This window comes from Rhincodon typus, chromosome 18 (genome assembly GCF_021869965.1).
Source record: "Rhincodon typus isolate 14 chromosome 18, sRhiTyp1.1, whole genome shotgun sequence".
Classification (NCBI taxonomy): Eukaryota; Metazoa; Chordata; class Chondrichthyes; order Orectolobiformes; family Rhincodontidae; genus Rhincodon; species Rhincodon typus.
This window is the reverse complement of record NC_063349.1, coordinates 38,105,128-38,127,160: the sequence shown is the minus strand read 5'-3', so window position 1 is coordinate 38,127,160 and position 22,033 is coordinate 38,105,128. Positions and strand designations below refer to the sequence as shown.

The 22,033-nt window shown below is 38.7% G+C and overlaps 2 protein-coding genes across 3 annotated transcripts in view; one reads left to right on the top strand and one right to left on the bottom strand.

The window, feature by feature from the left end:
* Nucleotides 1-5,739, bottom strand: part of mettl25 (methyltransferase like 25) — an 80,191-nt gene extending 74,452 nt beyond the window's left edge. The window contains exon 1 of one of the 2 annotated variants that reach the window (XM_020526958.2): nucleotides 5,423-5,739. In XM_020526958.2, coding sequence (XP_020382547.2) covers nucleotides 5,423-5,627 — 205 coding nt within the window. In that variant the 5' untranslated portion in view covers nucleotides 5,628-5,739. Of the gene's footprint in view, nucleotides 1-4,488; nucleotides 4,812-5,422 lie in introns of those variants that run through there. The other variant, XM_048607633.1, reaches the window with a different exon arrangement.
* Nucleotides 5,740-5,806: 67 nt separating this feature from the next.
* On the top strand, nucleotides 5,807-19,819 carry ccdc59 (coiled-coil domain containing 59). The gene is made up of 4 exons (XM_020526961.2): nucleotides 5,807-6,036; nucleotides 9,586-9,823; nucleotides 14,232-14,310; nucleotides 17,101-19,819. The coding sequence occupies exons 1-4, from the start codon at nucleotides 5,889-5,891 to the stop codon at nucleotides 17,269-17,271; spliced, it is 636 nt and encodes a 211-aa protein (XP_020382550.2). The 5' UTR covers nucleotides 5,807-5,888; the 3' UTR covers nucleotides 17,272-19,819.
* Nucleotides 19,820-22,033: the final 2,214 nt, after the last annotated feature.

The window sequence follows — 22,033 nt, the reverse complement described above, 5'->3', positions numbered from 1 at the left end:
GTATACACTGCTGACACTGCATGATAGTGATGGAGGGTGTAAATTTTTAATGTTTTAGGAAAGATTTGTAGCTCGGATTATGGGTGAGATTGTTGACTTGCTCGCCGAGCTGGCTTGTTTTTGTTCAGATGTTTCATCACCACGCTAGCTAACATCATCAGTGAGGCCTCTGATGAAGGGATGTTGTTCTATTCTGCTTGAAATTTATACTGTCCAGTCCGTTATGGTGAGTTGTGTCATTTCCAGTTTTGTTCTGTATGGGTTTGTGTATGGGGTCCAATTCTATATGTTTGTTGATTGCATTATGGGTTAAGAACACTGCCTCTAGGAATTCCCGTGCGTGTCTACGTTTGGCTTGGGCTACTACGATTATGTTGTCCCAATTAAACTGATGGCCTTCATTGTCCGAGTGTACTGATATTAGGGAAAGTTTGTTGTGTTGTTTTGCTGCTAGCTGATATTCGTGAATTCTGATGGCTAGTTTCCTTCCTGTCTATCCAATATAATGCTTGTGGCAGTCGTTGCATGGAATTTTGTAAACTATGTTGGTTCTGCATGTTGTGGGAATGTAGTCTTTAATCCTTGTGAGTGTTTGTCGTAGAGCGGTTGTGGGCTTGTGTGCTACCATGATTCCTAGTGGTCGTAGGAGTCTCGTTGTCAGTTCTGATATGTTCTTAATGTAGGGCAGTGTGGCCAGTGTGTTAGGGTGTACTGTGTCCTCTTGTTGTTGTCTATTTAGTAGGCACCTGTGGATGAAGGTATATCCGTTCATAGTGAAGATTTTGTATAGATGTTTTTCCTCTTTCCTGCATAGTTCTGGCGTGTTGCAGTGAGTGCTGGCCCACTTAAATAGTGTCCTAACACAACTTTGTTTGTGGATGTTGGGGTGGTTACTGTGGAAGTTGAGGATGTGGCCAGTGTGGGTTGCTTTCCTGTATACAGAGGTTTGGAACTCCCTGTTGGTCATTCGTTCAACTCTGACATCCAGCAATGGAAGCTAACTGTTGTTTTTTTCTTCTCTTGCGAATTTGATCCCAGGGAATACGTTGTTTATGAGGTGGTGTGTCTCTTCTAGTTCGGTGCATTTAATGATGACAAATGTGTCGTCCACATACTTGATCTACAGTTTGGTTTGAATGCGGGGGAGAGTAGTGTGTTCTAGACTTTGCATGACTGCCTCTGCGATGAGTCCTGAGATGGGTGATCCCACGAGTGTGCCATTGATCTGTTTGTATACTTGACCATTAAAGATGAAGTGTGTGGTGAGGCATAAGTCTAGTAGTTTGAGTATGTTGTCATTGCTGATGGAGCTGCTGGTCTACGTTCCTGCTTCCTCTAGTAATGTGGCCAGAGTTTCTTTGGCTCGTGGGATATCATGAATAACGCTTTGATGTCAAAGGATACCATAATCTCGTCGTTGCTGATATTTATGCTCTTAAGGGTATTGAGGAATTCTTGGATTGAGTCGATGCAATGGGGTGATCCGTCGACTAGGTGTTTCAGTCTCTGTCCTTGGCCAGTTTGTGTGAAGGTGTGCCCAGTTGGGAGACAATGGGTCTGAGGGGGATGTCTGGTTTGTGTACTTTAGGAAATCCATAGAAGCGAAGGGTGTTCGTGCCTTCTGGTTTCATTCTCATGCAGTACGTCTTGGTTACCTGCCTTGCATCCCTTAGTCTTTTCAGTGTCTGAGTGATCCTATTACCTAGCTGCAGTGTTGGGACTATCGCCACCTGTTGGTAAGTGTTTGTATCTGCGAGCGTTGCCTGTACTTTCTCAACATAGTCCGGTTTGTTCATAATGATTGTCATGCGCCCTTGTCCGCTGGTAGGATTATAACGGACTTGTCATTCCTGAGTTTTTCTGGTGCTTTTCTCTCTGATGTGTTCAGGGTGTCCCATTCGTTCCTTTGGTTTAGTGTGGGGATTATAGTTTGTCAGATGGCTTGTTGTGTTTCATCCGTGAGTCTGAGAGTCTTTTAATGTAGTTTCCAGGGCGACTGTGAAGTCTGTTCTGTTCGTATCTTTGTGGTTATAGTTCAGTCTGTGTAATAGGACAGCTTTCTTAGCTTCTGTGAGTTGACTGCTGGATAGGTTTCTTATCGATGTGTCCAGTTTGTTGTTGTCCTTGTCTTTGTGGTGGATCAGTTTGGTAAGTTTCTCCTGTAGCTTGTGTCTCTTCTTAGTTTTGCTCCTGTGTTGTTTGATGGTGATGGCCTGTTCTAGAGTTATAATCCATTGCTGGTCCGTAGTGTTTAGGTAGTGTGATTTTTGGTGCAAAATTTCCAGTTCATATTTGTAGTCAGTTATAGGCATCATCAATCATTACTCATAGCATTCTGCATCTGTTCTGTTCAGCTATTTTATATGCCTGTGGGTTGTTTTACCCTGGAGGGTGTAAATGTTAAAACTGGTAGGTGGGATGCCAATCAAGCAAGCTTCTTTTGTTTGGATGGAGTTGAGCTTCTTGATGGCAGGAAAAGCTGCAATAATCCAGACAGGTAGTGATAGAATTAGGACTGCGAAGGAAAACTATCTCGTATCTGGTAGACATGCTCTGGAGAGTCAGCAGGTAAATTATTCTCCGCATCTGACTGGCTCCTGTAACTATACGACTTACATAAACTTTCTGTTCAATGCTAAACCCCAGCTGTTGATGAGTAGGGGATTCAGTTATGATATTTTTCATGAATGGCAGGTTTTTAGATTCTCCCTTGTTGGAGACAGTCACTGTGTGACATTTTGTGACATGATTGTTACTTGTCATTTATTAGCCCAAGGTTGAATGTTGTCCAGATTTTGCAGGAGGCACGCATGGCCTAATTCAATCATGAAAACTTTACAATCATCAACAAACATCACCGCTTCAGATCTAAGGAATGGAGAAATGGGCAATGATTAAGCAGTTAACTGTGTTTGTGTCTCAGACAGTTATGACAGTAAGGAAGTGGATTTTTTTTTAACCAAAATGGTCAGATGTAAGAAATGTGTTGTAAAAAATGCATCTTAAAATGTAATCCTGAAAAAATAATTTGTAATTTTAACTAATTTTTTTCTTTTACAAGTGAGTATTTTAGGTTTCTCATGGTGGAAGATTCAAACACTAATTGATGAAACAGTTTGTTTTATATCCAGTATCAAAGGATCTCCAATATCAGCATCTACCTACATGTACTTTCTCTGCACAATCAGTACACCTTTAACTGAATGGCAGCGACCATAAAAACAACACCTACTTTATCTTGAAATATACAATGTGAGAGGACATTTGGCCCCCAAGAAAATTCATATGTGAACGATTTAAAGTTATTTCACACTAATCATCTACCCTATTTTCAAGATACATCCTTTGGAACCCTCTGTTATTCTTTTATGTACCACAGTGCCCCTTGAAAAAGATTAAATTTTGTAAGTTTCCTGGAATATACACAACACCGGGCATAAGTTTATAATGTGCAATATCCTCTGATAGAGTAACTTAGTTTTCTACAATTGGAGCCACACTATACTTAACAAAATTGCTGGCATCCTTAGTGCGCCTGACATTTTTCCGATCTCCTATCACCTGCAGACCTATTCAGAATTGGCAAGCCCCTGGATGGCACATTGTAATGGCCACATGCCTGTTTAGAATAATCTTGGAAGAGGAAAAATGTCAGTATGTTTGAATGAGGTAGCATGGCAGAAGGTACTCACAGTATGAAATCATTACACCACCAAACATGAAACTATATCTGGTAGTGATGTCAATCTCAAAAGACAGTTCAAAATAATTTACACTTTAACAATGTCTTTTTCACAGCACTGTTGGAGTTGCCTAAATTAATAGCATGGCAAAAGTAGACAAATTAATGTTTTTACTAGACACAGTAATGGAGCCACTACTTTTTTGTAAGAAATCTGAAGCATCATAAATTTCTCTCCTGCTTTCCTTTTTATCACATATTTCTGCTTTTCCCTTCCCACTCCACTTTCCCAGCCTCCATATTTGTTCAAACAAGATACATCTAACAATTTCTTTAAGTTGCATCACAGTTGGGAATGTGATGAGCAATAGGCAAAAAGGTAATGCAGAAGCAGTAGTTCCTTTAAAATAAGTGTATGTGCAGCTGTGCTGTAATCTTAAGAACAGCAGTCACATCTTTAACTTCTGCTAGTTCTGATGAAAGGACATGGAATGGAAATATTTCTCCCTCCACAAATGCCTTCTGACCTGTTCACCATTTGTAGTTTTATTTTCAGATTTGATTTCATACTGCCTATTTCATTGCTAGTATTTCCTTTTGCAATCTAAATTAGGTTTAAGGCTCTTTCCAGTAAGCATGGTAATAAATGTCATTAATCTAAATTGGATTCGAGGTTCAAATCCAGTGTAATTAGAATTACACTTTATTCCCTTTGTTGTGCAATGTTTTGATGATTCTCAATTTTATACCACACAGCAACCTATTTACACACACTAAGCTCCCAAATAAATAAACGGCCAGATTACCTGTTTGTTTGGTGAAGGTTGAGGGATAATATGTCCTCCCCTCACATCTTCAGATAAAGTGCTACAAGATTCATTCATTGAACTATTCTTTGTGGAATCCTGCTGTGCACAAATTAAGCTGGATTGTCCCAGCCCTGTGGATACAGATTGGAGAGAGGTAGCCAATTAAGGTGGTTAAAGCTTTAACTAAAGGTAGTTTCATGGCATTGCTGAAACTTTCCCACTGGCATAGTATCCCACAAACATAACGCAGGGAAAGCCAAATTTTTGGAGCCAGCCTCCATGGAGATGGAAGTCTCAATGATAGCATTGTGGGAACAAAAGGCTGCAATGGCGATCAGACCTAATCCTGTGGAAAGGTTTTCCAATGTCCTTGTCCAAAAGTTTTACTGCAACCTTTCTTGTTGGCTCCTTTCCATGTTGAGGAACCATTGCTTTCCCCAACCTGGCTCCGCACAGCCCACTTCTCCAGCCTGCCTTCTGATTGGGCTTGCACCATTTAAAGCCTGGTCCTGGTCCTTAAAAGGATGGCAAATATGTAAGCTGCCAACTCCTGCACATTAACCACCTTCTAGACAATTGCAAAGCCGTTAATGCTGCCAGCAAGCGCAGACTGAGGTCCTCCATTTGGTCTGAACACTGGGGTCTCAAAGGCCACAAGAAAATCCAGCCCCTTAACTCCTGCATCCTACTTAACTACAGTGACTACACTTCAGAAGTGCTTTTGTGAAAGTTAGGGATGTTCTTACACTGTGAAAAACAGTCTGTAAATACCAGGTATTTTGAACGTTTGTTAACCCAACACGTCATCAGGTATTCCAATATTAGTGACAGGAACCAAATGCTCAACTTCTTTTGGTATTGTTTTGGTACAGATTATCAACAAAACTCTTGTTCCATTCACTGATGGTCAGTTGATACAACTGCTCCTTACCCTGTACAGGAGTTTCTCCCTGCTGACAGAGCAGTTGTGATATGACAGTTTCAGGCGGTAGGGCTACGAACTGATTCCAAACGTCTTTGGTGTAAAAATCAACTGTGTGCACGTTTGCTATCTTGAGGTAAACGTCCAGGAACTCGGTGAGGATTTTGATTTTGCTCTTGACCAGGTCTAAACCGACATCCGCGGGGAACAGCATCGTGAATGGAGTCGGCTGCGGGCCTGGTCTAGGCCTCCCAAAGCACAAATTAACCAGAAACCGGGGACTGAAACTCAGGAAAATGAAAAACTTTGTCCTTAATTTGGGGAAATATTCCACTACAGTGACCGTTAAAGCTCGACACAAGATTACAGAGACCGTGGCTCCGCGTTCCCCCACAGGATAGTTTGATCGCTCGCGGCTGCCGTCTCCCTTTCCCCGTCGCTGTGCGCACAGTCGCAGATTGATGACGTTTCCATTATGGCGCCCAGCTCGAGGAACAGGGATGGCAGCTCCTTTACGAAGAAAGTTCTTCCCGGCCCGGGTTCCAGAGGCCGGCAGAGGTCACAACAAAAGCAGCGGTGGAAAACGAATCACCCCAAGAAAGGTTGGGGCAGTGTTAGAGAAGGTGAGGACTCCCCTTGCGTTTTTGGCTGCAGCGTCCGCCCAAAGGCCCGAGGTCCGTCGAGTTCACTCTTTTAAAAAAAAACCCAAAGAGCTGCTGATGATGGAAATCAGAAACACAAATTGTTGGGAAAACTCTGCAGGTCTGGCAGCGCCCGTGGAGAGAAAGCAGAGTTAATGTTTCGGGTTCAGTGACCCTTCTTCAGAATTGTTTCTGTTTTTATTTCACCCTTCGCTAACCTGCAGTAACGATAAATAATAGCTGGGTTATAACTTTTAATCAAAACAATTAACCTCCATCAATCAGTTCGCAGCAAGAAGTAATCCCACCAGTGTTCTCCGCCGAGACAGTTAGGGGGTACTGGAGAAAGTTGGAGCTGAAGCTGTAAGATCTGCCATCATCTTATTGAGTGGTAGAGCAAGCCCGGAGGCTCCACGTGGCTCATTGCAACTGCTAAAAATATCAAAAATTACCCGTATCTCCTTAGGAACTCGTTCCAAGTGACTGTTTTCACCTTGAGCATTGACGGCAAACAGTTGCAGGTTATCCACACATCATCCCATCCCCTGCTCACCTCCAAGGGGCATCTTGCTGCACAGTGGCAACGTCCTTAACTATGAGCAAAGATGTCTCTGAATAGCAATATGTGTTACCCAATATATAATCTCCAATGTGTGGAAGATTGGACTGTTAGTAGTGAATAACTGTGTATACTAAATTAAAAGCAATAAAATAAATTACTGTTTCACTTGGGACAATTGTTGGGTACATGGGTGGTGTGAATGGAGTAGATGAGAGGTCAGTTGTTGCATCCCCTGTGCTTCTTTTCTATGGGAAAGAGTTTTGTGGATAATAAGGGGAAAGTGTGCTCTGTGATGCCATCAAGCAGTAGGTTGGGAGAAATCACAAAGAAAGATCAGTTGAAAATGAAGGCAAGAGGGCGAGGAAAAGGAAGCCATAAAATTTTCTGAGCAGAGTGGAATGTTTTTCTGAATAAATTATTGAAAAAAATGAACAACAAACATGTAAAGACCCTATCTTTTTATTTTTCTGTCCTGTGATTGTGGACTGAAATGGGACAAACAAACTGTTTTAAACTCCAGGCATTTCTGCACTTTAAAAGTAAGTAATTGGGCATCTATTGTAAATGCTATTTACGCAGCTGCTGGTTCAACCAGTAGTGGAAGCCTAGTTCCAAACGAGGTGGAGCAGGGTCTGTGTGTGCATTAAAATTTGACCAGGAACAAGGAGCTGATTTGTCCGTGGACTACTGACTAGTTATCAGTGATAAAGGCCTTCTGCCAGTCAACAACTGTGTGACTGACTCTCAAGTAGTTGAACAACTTGGTTGCATCAATGTTTGACAGGAGTCATTGGATTTCAGAAAGGACAGGAGCTGTATCTTTTGTCTGTGATTAAAAACTGAAGATCAGTTTATTTATTTTCCTTCAGCAGTTGCTGTAAGCTGTGGCTCTTAAGTAAGCTGGAGACTTTATAAGTGTGAACCAACCACTCTGTGCCTTCTGAAAGCAAATGAAAATATCTGGAGGAAGAGAATCAGGGAGCAACATGTCCTGTCACGCCACAAAGGACCATCTGTGAGTCCTGTGAACTGGGACCATTGAACTGTCTTCCTAGTCTTTCCTTTTGCCCATGATGCTTTTTTTTTTGCTGTCTGTATGTGGTTAGGGGGTTGTTTGTTATGGGATTAGAGTTTTAATAGTAGAGTTATGTGTGACAGTTCATAATTGTTTACCTGTAGCTAGAGTCTATTTATTTGTAATGAATGGTAATTCTTGTTAAGTATAGAAACCTGGTCCATGTTTTCTGTCAACCTTAGTCTGAACGATAGGTAAATTAGGCAATTCTGAGGACTTTTAAAAATCCTTAACTTTGATAACGACTAGGAATTTTAGGACATGATTTCCAGTGCATTACCATAGTGAGATGTGACAAATGTCTGATTTACAAACTGAAGGTGTATTTGCCCTCATAATTTAAGTGGTATATTTCAATCTTGCGTAGTCAGTCTTGTCAGAAGTACATGTTGAGCATTTGGACCTGATGATGAATTTGATCATTCTGCTATTAAAAACATATACTAAAGTTAGATCACATGAGATTCAGGATGAGCTTGCCAATTGGATACAAAATTGACGTGACAGTAGGTGACTGAGCGTGGTGGTGGTGGTAGAGGGTTGTCTTTTTCAGACTGCAGGCCTGTGACCACCAGTGTTCCATAGGGATCTGTATTGAGTCCACTTTTGTTGGTAATTTATATAAAAAATTTGGCTGAGCATATAGGAGGCATTGTAAGTAATTTTGCGGATGACACCAAAATTGGTCGTGTAGTGGACAGTGAAGAAGGTTATCTAAGATTACAAAGGGGTCTTGATGAATTTGGGTTAATGGGCTGAGGGATGGCAGATGGAGTTTAATTTGGATAAATGTAAGGTATTGCACTTTGGTAAAACAAACAAGGGCAGGACTTAGACAGTTAATGATGGGGCCTGAGTAGTCTTTTCGACAAGACCTAGGGGTTCAAGTACATAATTCTTTGAAATTTGTGTCACAGATAGGGTGGTTAAGAAGGCATTTAGAATGCTTGCCTTCATTGCTGAGACCTTTGTATGTAGGAGTTGGGACATCATGTTGAGCTTGTACAGGATGTTGGTGAGGCCTGTTCTGGAATACTGTTTGCACCCTGTTATAGGAAGTATATAATTAGAGATGATTCAAAAGAGATTTACCAGGTTGTTACTGGGAACAGAGTATTTGAGTTATAAGGATAGGCTGGGACCTTTTTCACTGGAGCGCGAAGGTTAAGGGTGACCTTATAAAAGTTTATAAAATCATGAGAGGCATAACTCGGGAGCATATTTTTAATGTGAGAGGAGAAAGTTTTAAAAAGGACTTGAGGGACAACCTTTTCACACACAGTGGCTCACGTCTGGAATGAACTGCCAGAGGAAGTGGCGGATGCAGATACAGTTACAACATTTAAAAGATATTTGGTTGGGTACATGAATAGGGAAGGTTTGGAGGGATATGGGCCAAATGCAGACAAAGTGGGATTAGTTTAGTTTGGGAACATGGTCGGCGTGGACTAGTTAGACCGAAGGGTCTGTTTCCACGCTGTATGACTATTACTTAAGGTCATATGCAAGCTTGCTTCCTTTATTTTATCCTCCACTTTTTTCCATATTTTAATTTTGTTCATCTTCTCAATCCATTTATTTTCTATTCAAACTAGATGAACTCCTTCAGGAATTTCAGCAGCATGCAAATTGTTCCCTGAAAACACGTCATCTAAAATGTTAGCTATTAATCTTTTCCTCCTATCTAAATATTTATGCTCACCACATGAGTTCATTGTGTGATGTGTGTTACTATGATGTGCTTCCAAGTTTCTAATTACCTTCTAGGAAACAGAAAAATGTCATGTTAATTCGATAAATTGTGATGATTGAGAGAATTATAAATTCAGTTTTAATATGGGTTTGACAGCAGTCAGGATGTTGATACAATTCTGATAGTATTGTCTTCTTACAGGGCAAGGCTTTGCTTTCCAACAGAAGGAGAAGATCAAACATGAGTATAAGAAAATATTGAGAAAAGAAAGGAAAGTACAGCATTCTAAAGAAATACAGTTTACTGAGAATTACCCAGATCATTTGCGACACCTGTACCTGGCTGAAGAAGAGCTGCTTAAGAAACAATCAGAGAAAGCCAAAAAGAATGAAACTGCCACAATGGATCAACCAACTTTACAAACAGAGGAGAAAAAAAAGTATGCTTTTTTTAAAAAAAAATTCAAAATTGTGAAAAGAAAAAACCTGCTTTTGTGATTTTAGATTTAGTCTTTATTATCATGTACTCAGGTACAGAAGGACAGGAGTACAGCGAAAAGTATGTAATGTCACAACACAGAGCTATCTTAGGTACGAAGATACCTAGGTACAAGAAACTTCGGTACAAAGTAGTAAAAGAAACAAAGTTAAAAATGTTAAACGTTACCTTCATAGAATTGGATATTTTGCAATTTCAGGATGTCCCAACGCATTTCATAACCAATTAATTACTTTTAAAGTGTGGTCATTGTTGTAATGTAGGATCTGTTTAGATTTTTGCTTTAGTTTAACCATTACTGTGTAATACTTGGCAGTTAGCATTCTGTAGTAACATATTACAATGTTTGAGTGTTATTTCCAATGAAGTAAGTTAAAATGTGCTTGGAGATTTCAGTCCTAAGTTCAAAATGCTGCATTTGCTCATGTTGAATGAAATTTGCCATTTGTGAGCCCTTTCATCTCATACTATTTATTCCAATAGCTGATTTATTAATTTGGTCTAGATGACTTTGCATATTCTTGTCACCTGCAAGTTTATTAATAGTTTTAACCATACAAGTTTTGTCATTAAATATTTTCTATTTCGGGAGATTAGAGGAGAACCTGAGCAAATTGGGCAAATATTAGATATGGCAAACGTAACTCAACACGGATTAATAGATAAGGAAGTACGTTTTGTGGAAAAAAGCACAAATAAAATAGAATATGAAAATATTAAAATTCACTGGAGTTGAAGAACTGAAAGGTCTGGACCAACTGTTGAGGGACCTTTTTAAAAAATGATATTTTATTGAGAAAAATTCTAGGAGCAGATAGTCAATGCAATTTAAACACTGCTGAGCAGTGAGGGGCGAGTGGTGGCAAATGACCTAACTGGACACTTCGGGAGTGAAAGAGAAGAATATTAGGCTATCCTTGGTGGTCATGGTTTTGGAGAAGCAAATGACAGGAGCCAAGATGCTCGGGTTTGCCATGCCTTACCAGCTGCTAATATTAAACCATGCTAAATACTAATACCAAATGTGGTACCAAAAGTGAAGAAGCTTGCTTATAACCTATAGTAATGGTATATTGTATAGCATATATAATATGCAGGGCTACAGCATGATTACAAAAATAACACATAGGAAGGAACTACAAAAGTGAGATGCTGGTTTCCCCAACATTTAACATATTAAGAAGTAACAGACACTCAAGATTGCAGAAACTGCTGAGCAATTAAACTTCTACCATATACCTACAAGATATAGGAGAGCATCATGGGCCAGAGACTAAGGAGAAATGGTAGAAATCCATCAAGGTCAGTGGAATTTATGCCCTGAAGAAGCACCGCAGATGTCATTTTTGTCTCTGGGCAAGTGAAAGAGAACTATTGGAAAGATGTATGCGACATGAATGTTGTATTCATGAAGCTAGAGAAGGCTTATGATCAGATGCCTCAGCAAGGAGTTTGAAGATGTAATAAAAATTGTACAGTTCCTGAGAAGTTAATACTCCTTTTACACATCCCTTAATAGTCATATGAAGCAGTATGAAGTAGACTGATAACTTTGAAGCTATATTGGATTCCACCAATAATCATGAATCCCAACCTTTTCCTGATTGTGGTGAATATTCTAATTGAGCAAGCAAGATAGGAAGTGCAATGGTCAATGTTGTTTGCGGATGGTGTTGAATTATGAGGTGGGGATGATAAAAGCATGACTGACCATCTAGAGAACTAGAATGAAGCACTGTAAACTAGAGAACATAAGAAATTGAGCCTTCTCTGCCATTCAGTAGGATCACGGCTGATCTGTTTGTGCACTCAGCTCCACTTACCTACCCATTCACCATAACCCTTAATTCCTTTACTGTTCAAAAATCTATCTTTGCCTTAAACACATTCAATGGGCTAGCCTCAACTGCTTTATTGGGCAATTCACAGATTCTTCACAATCCTTTGGGTGAAGAAGTTTCTCCTCAACTTGGTCCAAAACTGCTCCCGCTTGTTAGGAAGCTATGCCCCCTAGTTCTAGTTTCACATGCCAGTGGAAACAATCTCCCTGCTTCTACCTTATCTATTCCCTTCACAATTTTATATTTTTCTATAAGATCTCCCCTCATTCTTTGAAATTCCAATGAGTATAGTCCCAGTCTACTTGATCTCTCCTAATAAGCCAACCCTCTCAACTCCAGAATCAACCTCGTGACCCTTCTCTGCAGCCCCTCTGGTACATCCTTTCTCAAGTAAGAAGATCAGAATTGTACACAGTTCTCCAGGCGTGGCCTCATCAGCACCCTATACAGCTGCATCATAACCTTGGTGTTTTTAAACTCCATCCCTTTAGCAATGAAGGACAATATTCCATTTGCCTTCTTAATTACCTGCTGCACCTGCAAACCAACTTTTTGTGATTCATGCACAAAGATACCCAGGTCCTTCTGCAAAGCAGAGACGTAATGATCAGTAAACTAAAGACTCCATTTAAGCACCATCAGTTTGAGCTTGGTAAAGAAGATCAAGTGAAGGTATAAAAATTATTGGTGAAGACTTGGAGAAACTAAGTAAGTTAAAGTATCTGAAGTCATTAGTGGCAGAAGATAGATCTGTTGCAATGAAAATTAAATGATAAATTACCTTGGGTTGGAGTAATTGGAAGTGCATTGGAGTGTAATGTAACTGAAAAGCATTGATGAAACTGAAACCAAGAGTCTGTAAGACAGTTGCGAGACTGATTTTGTTAAATTTGGGCAGCATCGAAAAAAAAGAAACAGTGATTAGATGTTAATGAGATACAAGTGCTGAGTTGACATAATAAGAAAGGACAAAATCAGGAATCCACTAATTCGGGCAGTGAAGATTTTGGGCAAGTTGTAGAAAGTAGCTGAGAAAAAATTGAAATGGTCTGGTACTTTTTGCGGGGAGAAATAAAATTGAAGTACGTGAATGGTGATGGCACGGGCAGGAAGATATGAAGAAGATGTAGAACCATATTGAAAGACTTTTTTTCATTCACAGTATGAGGCCATAACTGGCTAGGCCAAAATTTATTGCCCATCTCTAACTGCCCAGAGAACTGTTTAGAGTCAACCACATTGCTGAGGGTCTGAAGTCACAAATAAGCCAAACCAGGTAAGGATGGCAGTTTCGATCTCTAAAGGACATTAGTGAACCAGATGGGTTTTTCCTGACAATTGGCAACAATTGCATGCTCATCATTAGACTCTTAATTCCAGGTTTTAATTAAATTCAAATTCCACTGTCTGCCACAGTGAGATTTGAACCCTGGTCCCCAGAACAGTACCTGTGTCTTTGGATTAAAAATCCAGCGACAATACCAGGAGGCCATCACCTTCCTCTTTGTTTTTTAAGAGATTTAGACACAGGCTAGAAAAGAAAGATGTGACTGACAGGAGGAGATAGAGAAGGGTGATTACCAACAGTGTTGCAATCTCATGTAAAATGGGAGAAGCCAAAAGAAATATATTGCAAACAACATAAGGGCAAACAGAGTTCTGCATTTTATTGCAGAATAGGAATATCGAATATAAGAACAATAAGGATATGAAGAAATCTTTGAAACAGCTCATCTCATCATGTGTACTGCTAGGCACCCTATTTTCAATGGCATTAAAGCTGTGGAAGAAGAGCAGCATGAGCTCACGAGAATGGTTCTAAGGATTACTCTCAAATAACAGGTTTAAGGAACTAGATCTGTACTCATTAGGTCAGAAAAGAAGTTTTTTTTCTTTTGTAATGTGCTTAACATTTTGAAAGAATTTCAGAGGGTAAATAGTAGAAGTTGACTTCAACTTTTGATGACTTGATACTATAGCAGACACACATGGTTATTACTAGAAGCATGCAGAGATATGTTAGAAGGACTTTTATGTAGAAACGTTAGTATAATATGCAACAGTGGGCATTTGAAACTAAGCCACTCCCAATTCAAAGCTGAGACATTTTTAATCTGTAATGAAATCGAGGATTAAGGGGGAAGATGGGAAAGTGGAGTTCAGGATTTTCAGATCAGCTATTATCTCATTGAGCAGTGGAGCAATGGGCCTAATGGCCTTTTCTGCTCCTGTGTCTTATGGTCTTATTTTAGAGTGCTGTAAGTTTAGTATTGATGAGATATCACAAAAAATCAATTTAGATCAGGTAATTCTGACATAGACCTAGCAGAATGGGACAGATGACAGCCATCTGTGATTTCCATGGTTCTGTCATTGGGCAAATTTGTAAAATTGGAGAATGCTGACTAAAGTTCTCAAAGAAAGACCTGTCGTGGATGTCTTGTTACTGAAGACATTTACCTAAATGCAGACAATATCATTTGCTTTCATTGTACTTTCTGATTTTAGGAAAAAGAGTAAGTCATCATATCAAAAGATCAAAGAAGAATTTGAAAAACGGCAGGCGGAAAAATTAAAACAGAAAGAGGTAAGTGTCATACAGTGTTTTCTGGATCTGAACTGTGATTCAATTTCTATTTATGGTTTCAGAAAAGCAAGGATACCCCAGGATTTTAAAGTGTAGAATTAATACACATTTCATTGACATAATCAGCAATGATTTAGTGAAATAAATAGTTTTATGATAATTAGAAATAAAACTTGAATGCTTTGAATTAATTTTTTTTGCCAGTACTCCTATATGTACTTAAGGTTCTGAACTAAGATTTCAAACATTCTTCTTGTAAAATCACAAATGACCATATTCACTGTGGTATGGTTATGTTACGACAAGGAGACAGCTGAACGAAATCAGCCTTTCTACCTCTGTATTTGCTACACACACCCTCAAAATTGATCCAAACATTTCCTAACCAGACTTTTTTTTTGAATAATCAGTCCCAGACTCTGGAACAATCAATTCTCGACGTTGGTTTGTAACTTGAATAAATGCAGTAATTATAAATGAGAAAAATCAAATAACAATGTAATCTAATTGTCTAATGTTTAACCCCAATAACTTTTGTTTTCAGTTCCAGTCACACACAAGACAGACAGACAAACACAGTTAAGGGATATATAAAAGAAAATAACAAATCTGGCCAGTTTATTTAAGTGGTTTTCATGATGCGTTGTTCCATGGGCATATATGATTATTTCTTGCTTGACTTTCTGAAGTTGTAGATCAAGGTAACATTTTCAGCTCATTCAAAGGAAGTCAGTAAGACTTACAACTCCGTTTCTATTCTGTAAACTTCCTATAGCTTATAACAGGAGGTTAGGCAGGGAGCTTTCAGATCTTCACGCTTTTGCATCAACAACCAAATTCATTCACCCAGAAAACGTTGTTCAAACCCAGTTCAAAAGTCTGGTCTCTTCCTGTCAGACTGACTGTCTCCTCACGAGGTCCCAGTTACTATTCAACATCTGCCTCTGCTGGAGCAAAAGTTCTCTCCCAATCTTGCTGGAACCAACTCCCAGATACTGACCTTATTAGTAGCCAACATCTGCTATCTGTTTAAACATACTGCTTTCCCCAGCTTTGAAGCATCTATGGAATCCTTTCAATCAAGTACTAACCTGAAATTAACTTCCAGACCTGGCTTCTCAAACGAGCCACAACTTTTATTTGTTTTGTTTTTATTTTTAAACATAAGCTGTTGCTCATTCCAAAGGTCATCTTCAGTTCACAGCTCCAAACTAAAATTGATAAAAGAATAAAATAAAAATGCAGTAAGTAACTCAACCAGAGTGTTACCAGTCAGAAAAATATATTGTTTTCACACAACTCTGGCATAGCTAAGTACTTGGAAAATCTATCCTGCACCTGTTCAAGGTCCTGACATTCTTCTGAAAGCATTCTTCACCTCAGAACTGAAGAGTAACTTTTAAGGTTTTAACATTACACTGTTGCTTTGGTTCAGATTTATAAAGTCCAGGATCCTGTTTTTTTTTTTTAGCAGCTGTATCAATTTATCCTACCACCTTTAAATAATTTGTTTGTGACCCTGCAGATCTCTCGTTTATACTGTCTGATGAAGAGTAATACCAAACTCAAAACGTTAACTCTGTTTCTCTCCCAGATGCTGCCAAACCTGCTGAGTTTCTCCAGTGTTCAGTTTGTTTCAGATTTCCAACATCTGCAGTATTTTTTTCTTTATTCTTACTGCAGGCCTGTATTTGAAACTCTCCGAGTAAACCATTGGATGAAGTCTTAGGGCAGAAAATTATGGCCCTCCTTCTCCTTCCCACCACACCCCACCCCATCTCAAGGAGTTCATGTAGGTTAAAGCAAAATGGAAATTAATCAACACTGTGAAAATAGCACACTTGCCTGAGGCTGAACCTGAAGAAACTCCAAAATTGAATTCTCTTTACTGCCCTACATCCAATTTGATACACTAATTACAACTGTCACTTGATCTCAGTCAATTGATCCACACCTGAAAATTCATGAATTATAATAGCACAGCGAAACAGCACAACAGACATCAACATACCTGTTGATTGTCACCCTATCCATCATCTTAAACATTCAGTCTCTTCATCAGTGGTGCACAATGGTGGTAATATGCCATCTGCATGATGCACTTGGATATGTCATGAAGCCTATTTTGACTTAGTCTTCCAAATCCACAGCAATATCCGGGCTTGAGCTGACAAATGCTAAGTAATATACTTGCTATATGTGTATCAAACAATGCTCATCTCCAGCAAAAGAGAATCTAACCATTGCCCTTTGCCTTTTAAACGCATTACCAGCGCTGAATCCCCTGCTAACTTCATCCCAGGGAATACCATTGACCAAAAACTGAGCTGGAATTGAAGGACAAGAGTAGTAAATGCCTAGAAACACCACCTAAGTTCCCCTCCAAGTCTCTCACCATCCTGACTTGGAAATATATCACTGTTTGTTCATTGGATCAATGACCTAGAGCTCCCTCCCCAATCGCACTGAGAGCATAGCTACATCATGTGGACTGCAGTAGTTCAGGAATTCAGCTTACATCACCTTTTCAAAGACAATTAAAAATGGGCAATAAATTTTAATTTTCCCAACAAAGCACACATCCCATAATAAAGAATTTAAAAAGAAAAACAGTCTTCAATAACTGCTTTTTAAGACTCTTTGAATTGTACTGATATACTGTATGTTGTACCAAAAAGTATGAACTTGTTTTATCAGAGAATGCTTGCAAAGGAACGTTATAAATCTCTTAGTCTCACTGCAGAGTTATTTATTTGAGATGTATTTGTTAACTTTGTATTTTTCTCAAAGGCAGCTGAGAAACGTCAACAAGAAAAGGAAGAGGCGCAGAGAAAATACAAGGAAGATAAATTAGAGAAGTACAGAATACTTAGCAAAAAAACAAGAAAAGGACAGCCAAACCTAAACCTACAGATGGAATACCTGCTTAAAAAAATACAAGAGAATCGGGGTACAAAATAAAATCACACACTTTTGACCTCAACAGTGGCATTATTTTGATCTCTTGCATCTCTGATTTTGTTGGCACCTAAAAATTTTCCTTTAATTGGCATTGTTCCTACTGGAGTTGGTCGAATCGAAAGAGGGTACAGGTCAAACAAAACAAAACTACAACTGGAAAAATTACAACAGTTGAAAATGCTGGAGAAACTGAAAAGGTCAGACCTGCTGAGTTTCTCCAACGCTTTCTGTTTTTGTTTCAGATTTCCAGCATCTGCAGCTCTTTTATTTAACTTGAAATATACCTTATTTATTTTTAGTTTTGAAATACAATTTGTTCTACTCATCAAAATAACTTGCTGGACCTATGAAATGTACTGGATATGTTTTATGTTTCAATATTTTGAAGTATTTGATTTAAATATTTATCCTAAGATCCAGGATTTTCTGCCACTTTGCTCAAGGACTATTTTTCCTATGGAAAGTATTTATTTTGTTATAAGGAGCAACCCATGGGTGTTGGGCAACTTTACTTTGTTATTTAATATTAAAAGTGTTTGATATGCATTGCAAGTGCCAATCTTATACTTGTGAAGTTGAATGAAGTCTTGAGTTGGAGAAAGTAACACCCTATCCTGTATTTATAAAACAATGTTGGAATGGTGTAAAATCAACTTTAACAAAGCTCGATACAAAAAAACCTAAAAGTAAGATATGGACCCAAACTGAAAAGAACTTTCAGTCGTGCATTGGTCTGAATTTTTCAATCCATTCAGATTGCACTTCGAACTGACCTATAGTGAGTTTTTTTTCTTGAGGAGAAGGACCCCTCAGAACTAATTAAAACTATGCATTTATTTTACATAAGATCCTAAAAACAGCTTTCCATTCCATCCATCTGGACTATATTTTAGTTATTTGAGTTGAAAGGGAAATGCACCATGTGAAACCTTAGGATATCACTTTGTACTTGTTTTTCTTTAACATGAAAAGACACCCCCCCACCCCCCACCCCCCAAACCCGACAACTTTTTACGCAGACTCAGATTTTTATCCTCTTAAAACCCACAATACTATTTTTCTGAATAATACAGTGCAAGAGATGATGCAAAATGAAGTTTCAAATATTTAAAATGTGCAATAGTGTCTATGCTTAAGCCTGGAGGTTGCACTTATTAAGAATTGCAGGCATTATTTGATTTGTAATATTTTACCTGTTAATATAAATAAGATTGTACTGGGATTCTCATTTTCTATGCAGTAACAGTGAAACATTTTCAGTAAGTTTTTCTTTATGATACAAAATATCATACATTCGGAAAAACCAAATTCATTAGAGCCCCTGTCTGATATTTTAATTTCTTATATCGAGCATTTTTATTCTTTTGAGAGAGAATACTGGTTACTGCCAGTTTTGTGCTTTGAGTTTGCATTCACTGAGAAAAGGATGTAAACTTCCAAAATTAACTTGTTTGTACAAGAGCTAGTCCAAACGAATGTAAACTTTCAAAGATTTAAGCAGATACTACCCTCAGTTTTCCAGTTGCCAAATCAATAGTGTGCGTTGCTGGCAGTTCTCGCAGAGGAGGCTTTATTTTAAAAAATAAAGACTTGAGGTATATCTTAAAATGCCTAAATCATTGAGTCCTTTAAATCTTTAGTCTCAAGCATAATATAAACAAAATTAGTATTTTGTTTTTAGTTCTGTAGTTTTACTTTAGTTTATTATTTTTGTTACGTATATTTAGCTTTACCAAATGATTAAAGGCAATTATGGATTTAATATAGTTTTATGAAAGTCTAAAGTTTTAACACTTAGTCAGCAAAGATGTTGGAACCTATACAATGAGACAGACTGTATCCTGTTTCTTAAGCCAAATGGAAAGCACGGAATCTTAAAATTGACTTTAAAATGATGACCTAGATCTTATGCTCAGGATTGGAAGCACTATTTCCACCCTAATCTAACAAAAAAGGATGCCCTCCTATTGGATTATCTTCCAGTGGTGGGAATCTTCAGAATTGACTCAGGGCCACAGATCTGAGAGGTAGCAATGCTGAAGCCATGCACCCTTTTTATGCAGTAGCTGCCGGATTGCTGTAAATGAAGTTTAGTTGTCCCAAAGTTTTTTTGCAAAGCTATTGAAGAAGTTATAGGGTTAGGGTAGGTGCCAGGAGGTTAAGGGGATGTAAAGACTTGTGGACTCAGGTCAGGGAGATGAGTTGGTGGAGGTCAGTCATAGTGATTGGGGGCCATTTGTGCAGTTACCTAGGCATTAAGCTATGTTTTCTCCCTGTCCACCATTTTGTGGTTAACTATTCATGTAAGTCAGAATTATCAAAATTTTCAATTCTAACTTAGAGGGTGAGACTTTTTCAGAGAGTACGAGAGAGCAGAGTAATTGCCCATCGGAAGCTCAAACTCCCCAGACAACTCCCACTCTATGTTGAGATTTCTAAGGGGTCCCTGTAGCTCAACTTCCAGGGTACATCCCATCTCCAATCGTTTGTAGAGTGAACAATGTGATATAAATCTTTGAAATTAAAATAAAATACAGAAAACTGGAAAGAGACTGCGATAAATGTTCTTCTTCAGAGTACTGGGTTTAACGTTGCCCTCACACAAAATGTACACTAGTTAAGACAGACTTCTGACATTTTGGCATTCAAAATTCCAGCACAGATGTGCATTGTTGCTATAAGATACTGAAATATTTTCTTGAAATAAAGGACTTGTATTTCTCATAGGATTTTTCACAACATCAGCATGTTACAGAATATATCAAAAAGTGCAGTCATTGTGAGGAAATGTAACCATCAACATGAACACAGCAAAATATCACAAAACAATGAAATAAAGTGATCTGATAATTTATAAAAGTGCTGCCCCCCCAAAAGAGAATTTTAACAGAGGATGTTGTTGGGACTTTGTTCAGTAGTGTAATGTATCTTCGAGTCAGATTTGTTTCCTCAATTTCTATAGTTTTTCATTTTTGCTGAGGAAATGTACCACTCTGCCTCAATTCACTTGAGGCATTGAAAAAATAATCCTCTCTGTTTAGGCTGATTGCATTATTCAAAGATGAACTGGGATTATGTGTGGATCCAGCCTGGTTGCAGACCAACATCTTAAAAACATCCACAAAAAGATTTGGTATTTATCTCTGCTGTTTTGAATAACTAGCTGTTATACTTGACTGTAAACTGAATCGATTTCATCACGTAATCCATCAGCTATGTAGCATATAGGGATATCCTGAAAATATGGTAATTGCAGGTACAGTTTCAACATTGAAAAGACATTTGAACAGGTACATGAATAGCAAATGTTTAGAGGGATATGGGCCAAATGCAGACAAGTGGAACTAGTTTGGGAAACCTGTTGGATCAAAGGGTCTGTTTCCGTGCTGTATGACTGACAGATACAGGAATTCACTATCTCTGAGGATGGTGAAAGCAAAAATTTCAAAAGGAAATTGATTGGGTACTTGAGGGAAATAAAGGCTACAGCAGGGGCAACAGAGAGCTAGCATTATCTGGATGGACCAAATAGTTACCTTCTATGAAGTAAGAACTCCCAGCAACTTACAGGTAAATGTCTGCACTTTGAAAGAACATATGATGGAGCTACGCAGAACCTTGCAGGGTCTGCCTAACTATCTCGAACAGAAATGACAACTTTCCATTGGTGGAAAGGATAAGAACCAAAGAGCACACATTTAAGATGAATGGCAAAAAAAATCAAAAGCCACATAAGGGTTTTTTTTAAAGTACAGTGTTTAGGAATGTGGAATATACTGCCTGAGAGTGCAGTAGAGTCAGATCCACTATGATTTTGAAAAAGCTGCTGTAAAGACTGTGCCTTTTTTTTCACCTTTTATACTTGAAATGAGAAATAACTATTTGAAGGCCATGGATTTACAAGGATGACTACATGCTTTGAAGATAAATAATTTTATACCTATTGTGAACACTAGCTGTAGATTCCAGCAAAGTGCAGATGAACTGAGGTCAAGGAATTGCTTACAAGTGAAGATGATTAATTTGTGCACTAGGGACCAATTATCAATGACAAAGGTCCTTTTGCCTGCCGAAAATAAGGCGATTGATTGTCACCTCAACATCTTGGTCTGTGAGCATGATAGAGACAACCGAGCTGAACACCTTGGTCTGTGAGCAAGACAGAGACGACCTAGCGAGACCAGAAAGGAACCCATCGGATCTGCAGCAGCCACTTTAAATCTGAAGAAAACTGGCTCATCTTTTCTTCAGCGGATGCTGCAAGTTGCGACTTTGAATTGAATGACTCAGAGACCTTTTGTAAGTGGAACTGCTGTCCTGTGCCTTTTGCAAAACAAATGGAAGCATTTGGAAAAAAATTGAGGAGAAACGTTTGGATCAGCACGAACCAATCCAACAGATCTTGTGAACAAAGCGTATAGAACCGTTTTTCCGGTTTGCACTCCACCCATGTATTTTACCCTGTTTGTCTGTACAAGGGAGAGTTTTATAAAGGGTAGAGTTTACTTAATTTAGCTTAATTGTTTACCGTGGGTAGAATCTAATTGCCTGAAATAATCAGTGATTCTTGCTTTGGACAGAAACCTGGCCTGTGCTTTATTTTTATCAACGTCTGTCCAAAAAGCAGATTGTTTATTGTTTTTGATATTTTAAAATCTTTAACTTTTGTGACAACTCTGTGAATAGCGTTTCCTCAGTGAGTGGTGACACTGCAAACCAAAACAAAAAAAAATACAGTGCGACCGAAAAGGGGGAACTGGCA

Bases quoted from the DNA above. Each gene is read 5' to 3' on its own strand.
- ccdc59 (XM_020526961.2), top strand. From the start codon at position 5,889: ATGGCGCCCAGCTCGAGGAACAGGGATGGCAGCTCCTTTACGAAGAAA. The intron at 9,824-14,231 runs GTATGCTTTTTT...TTCTGATTTTAG, and splicing joins CAAACAGAGGAGAAAAAAAA to GAAAAAGAGTAAGTCATCAT. The intron at 14,311-17,100 runs GTAAGTGTCATA...TTTTTCTCAAAG, and splicing joins AAAAATTAAAACAGAAAGAG to GCAGCTGAGAAACGTCAACA.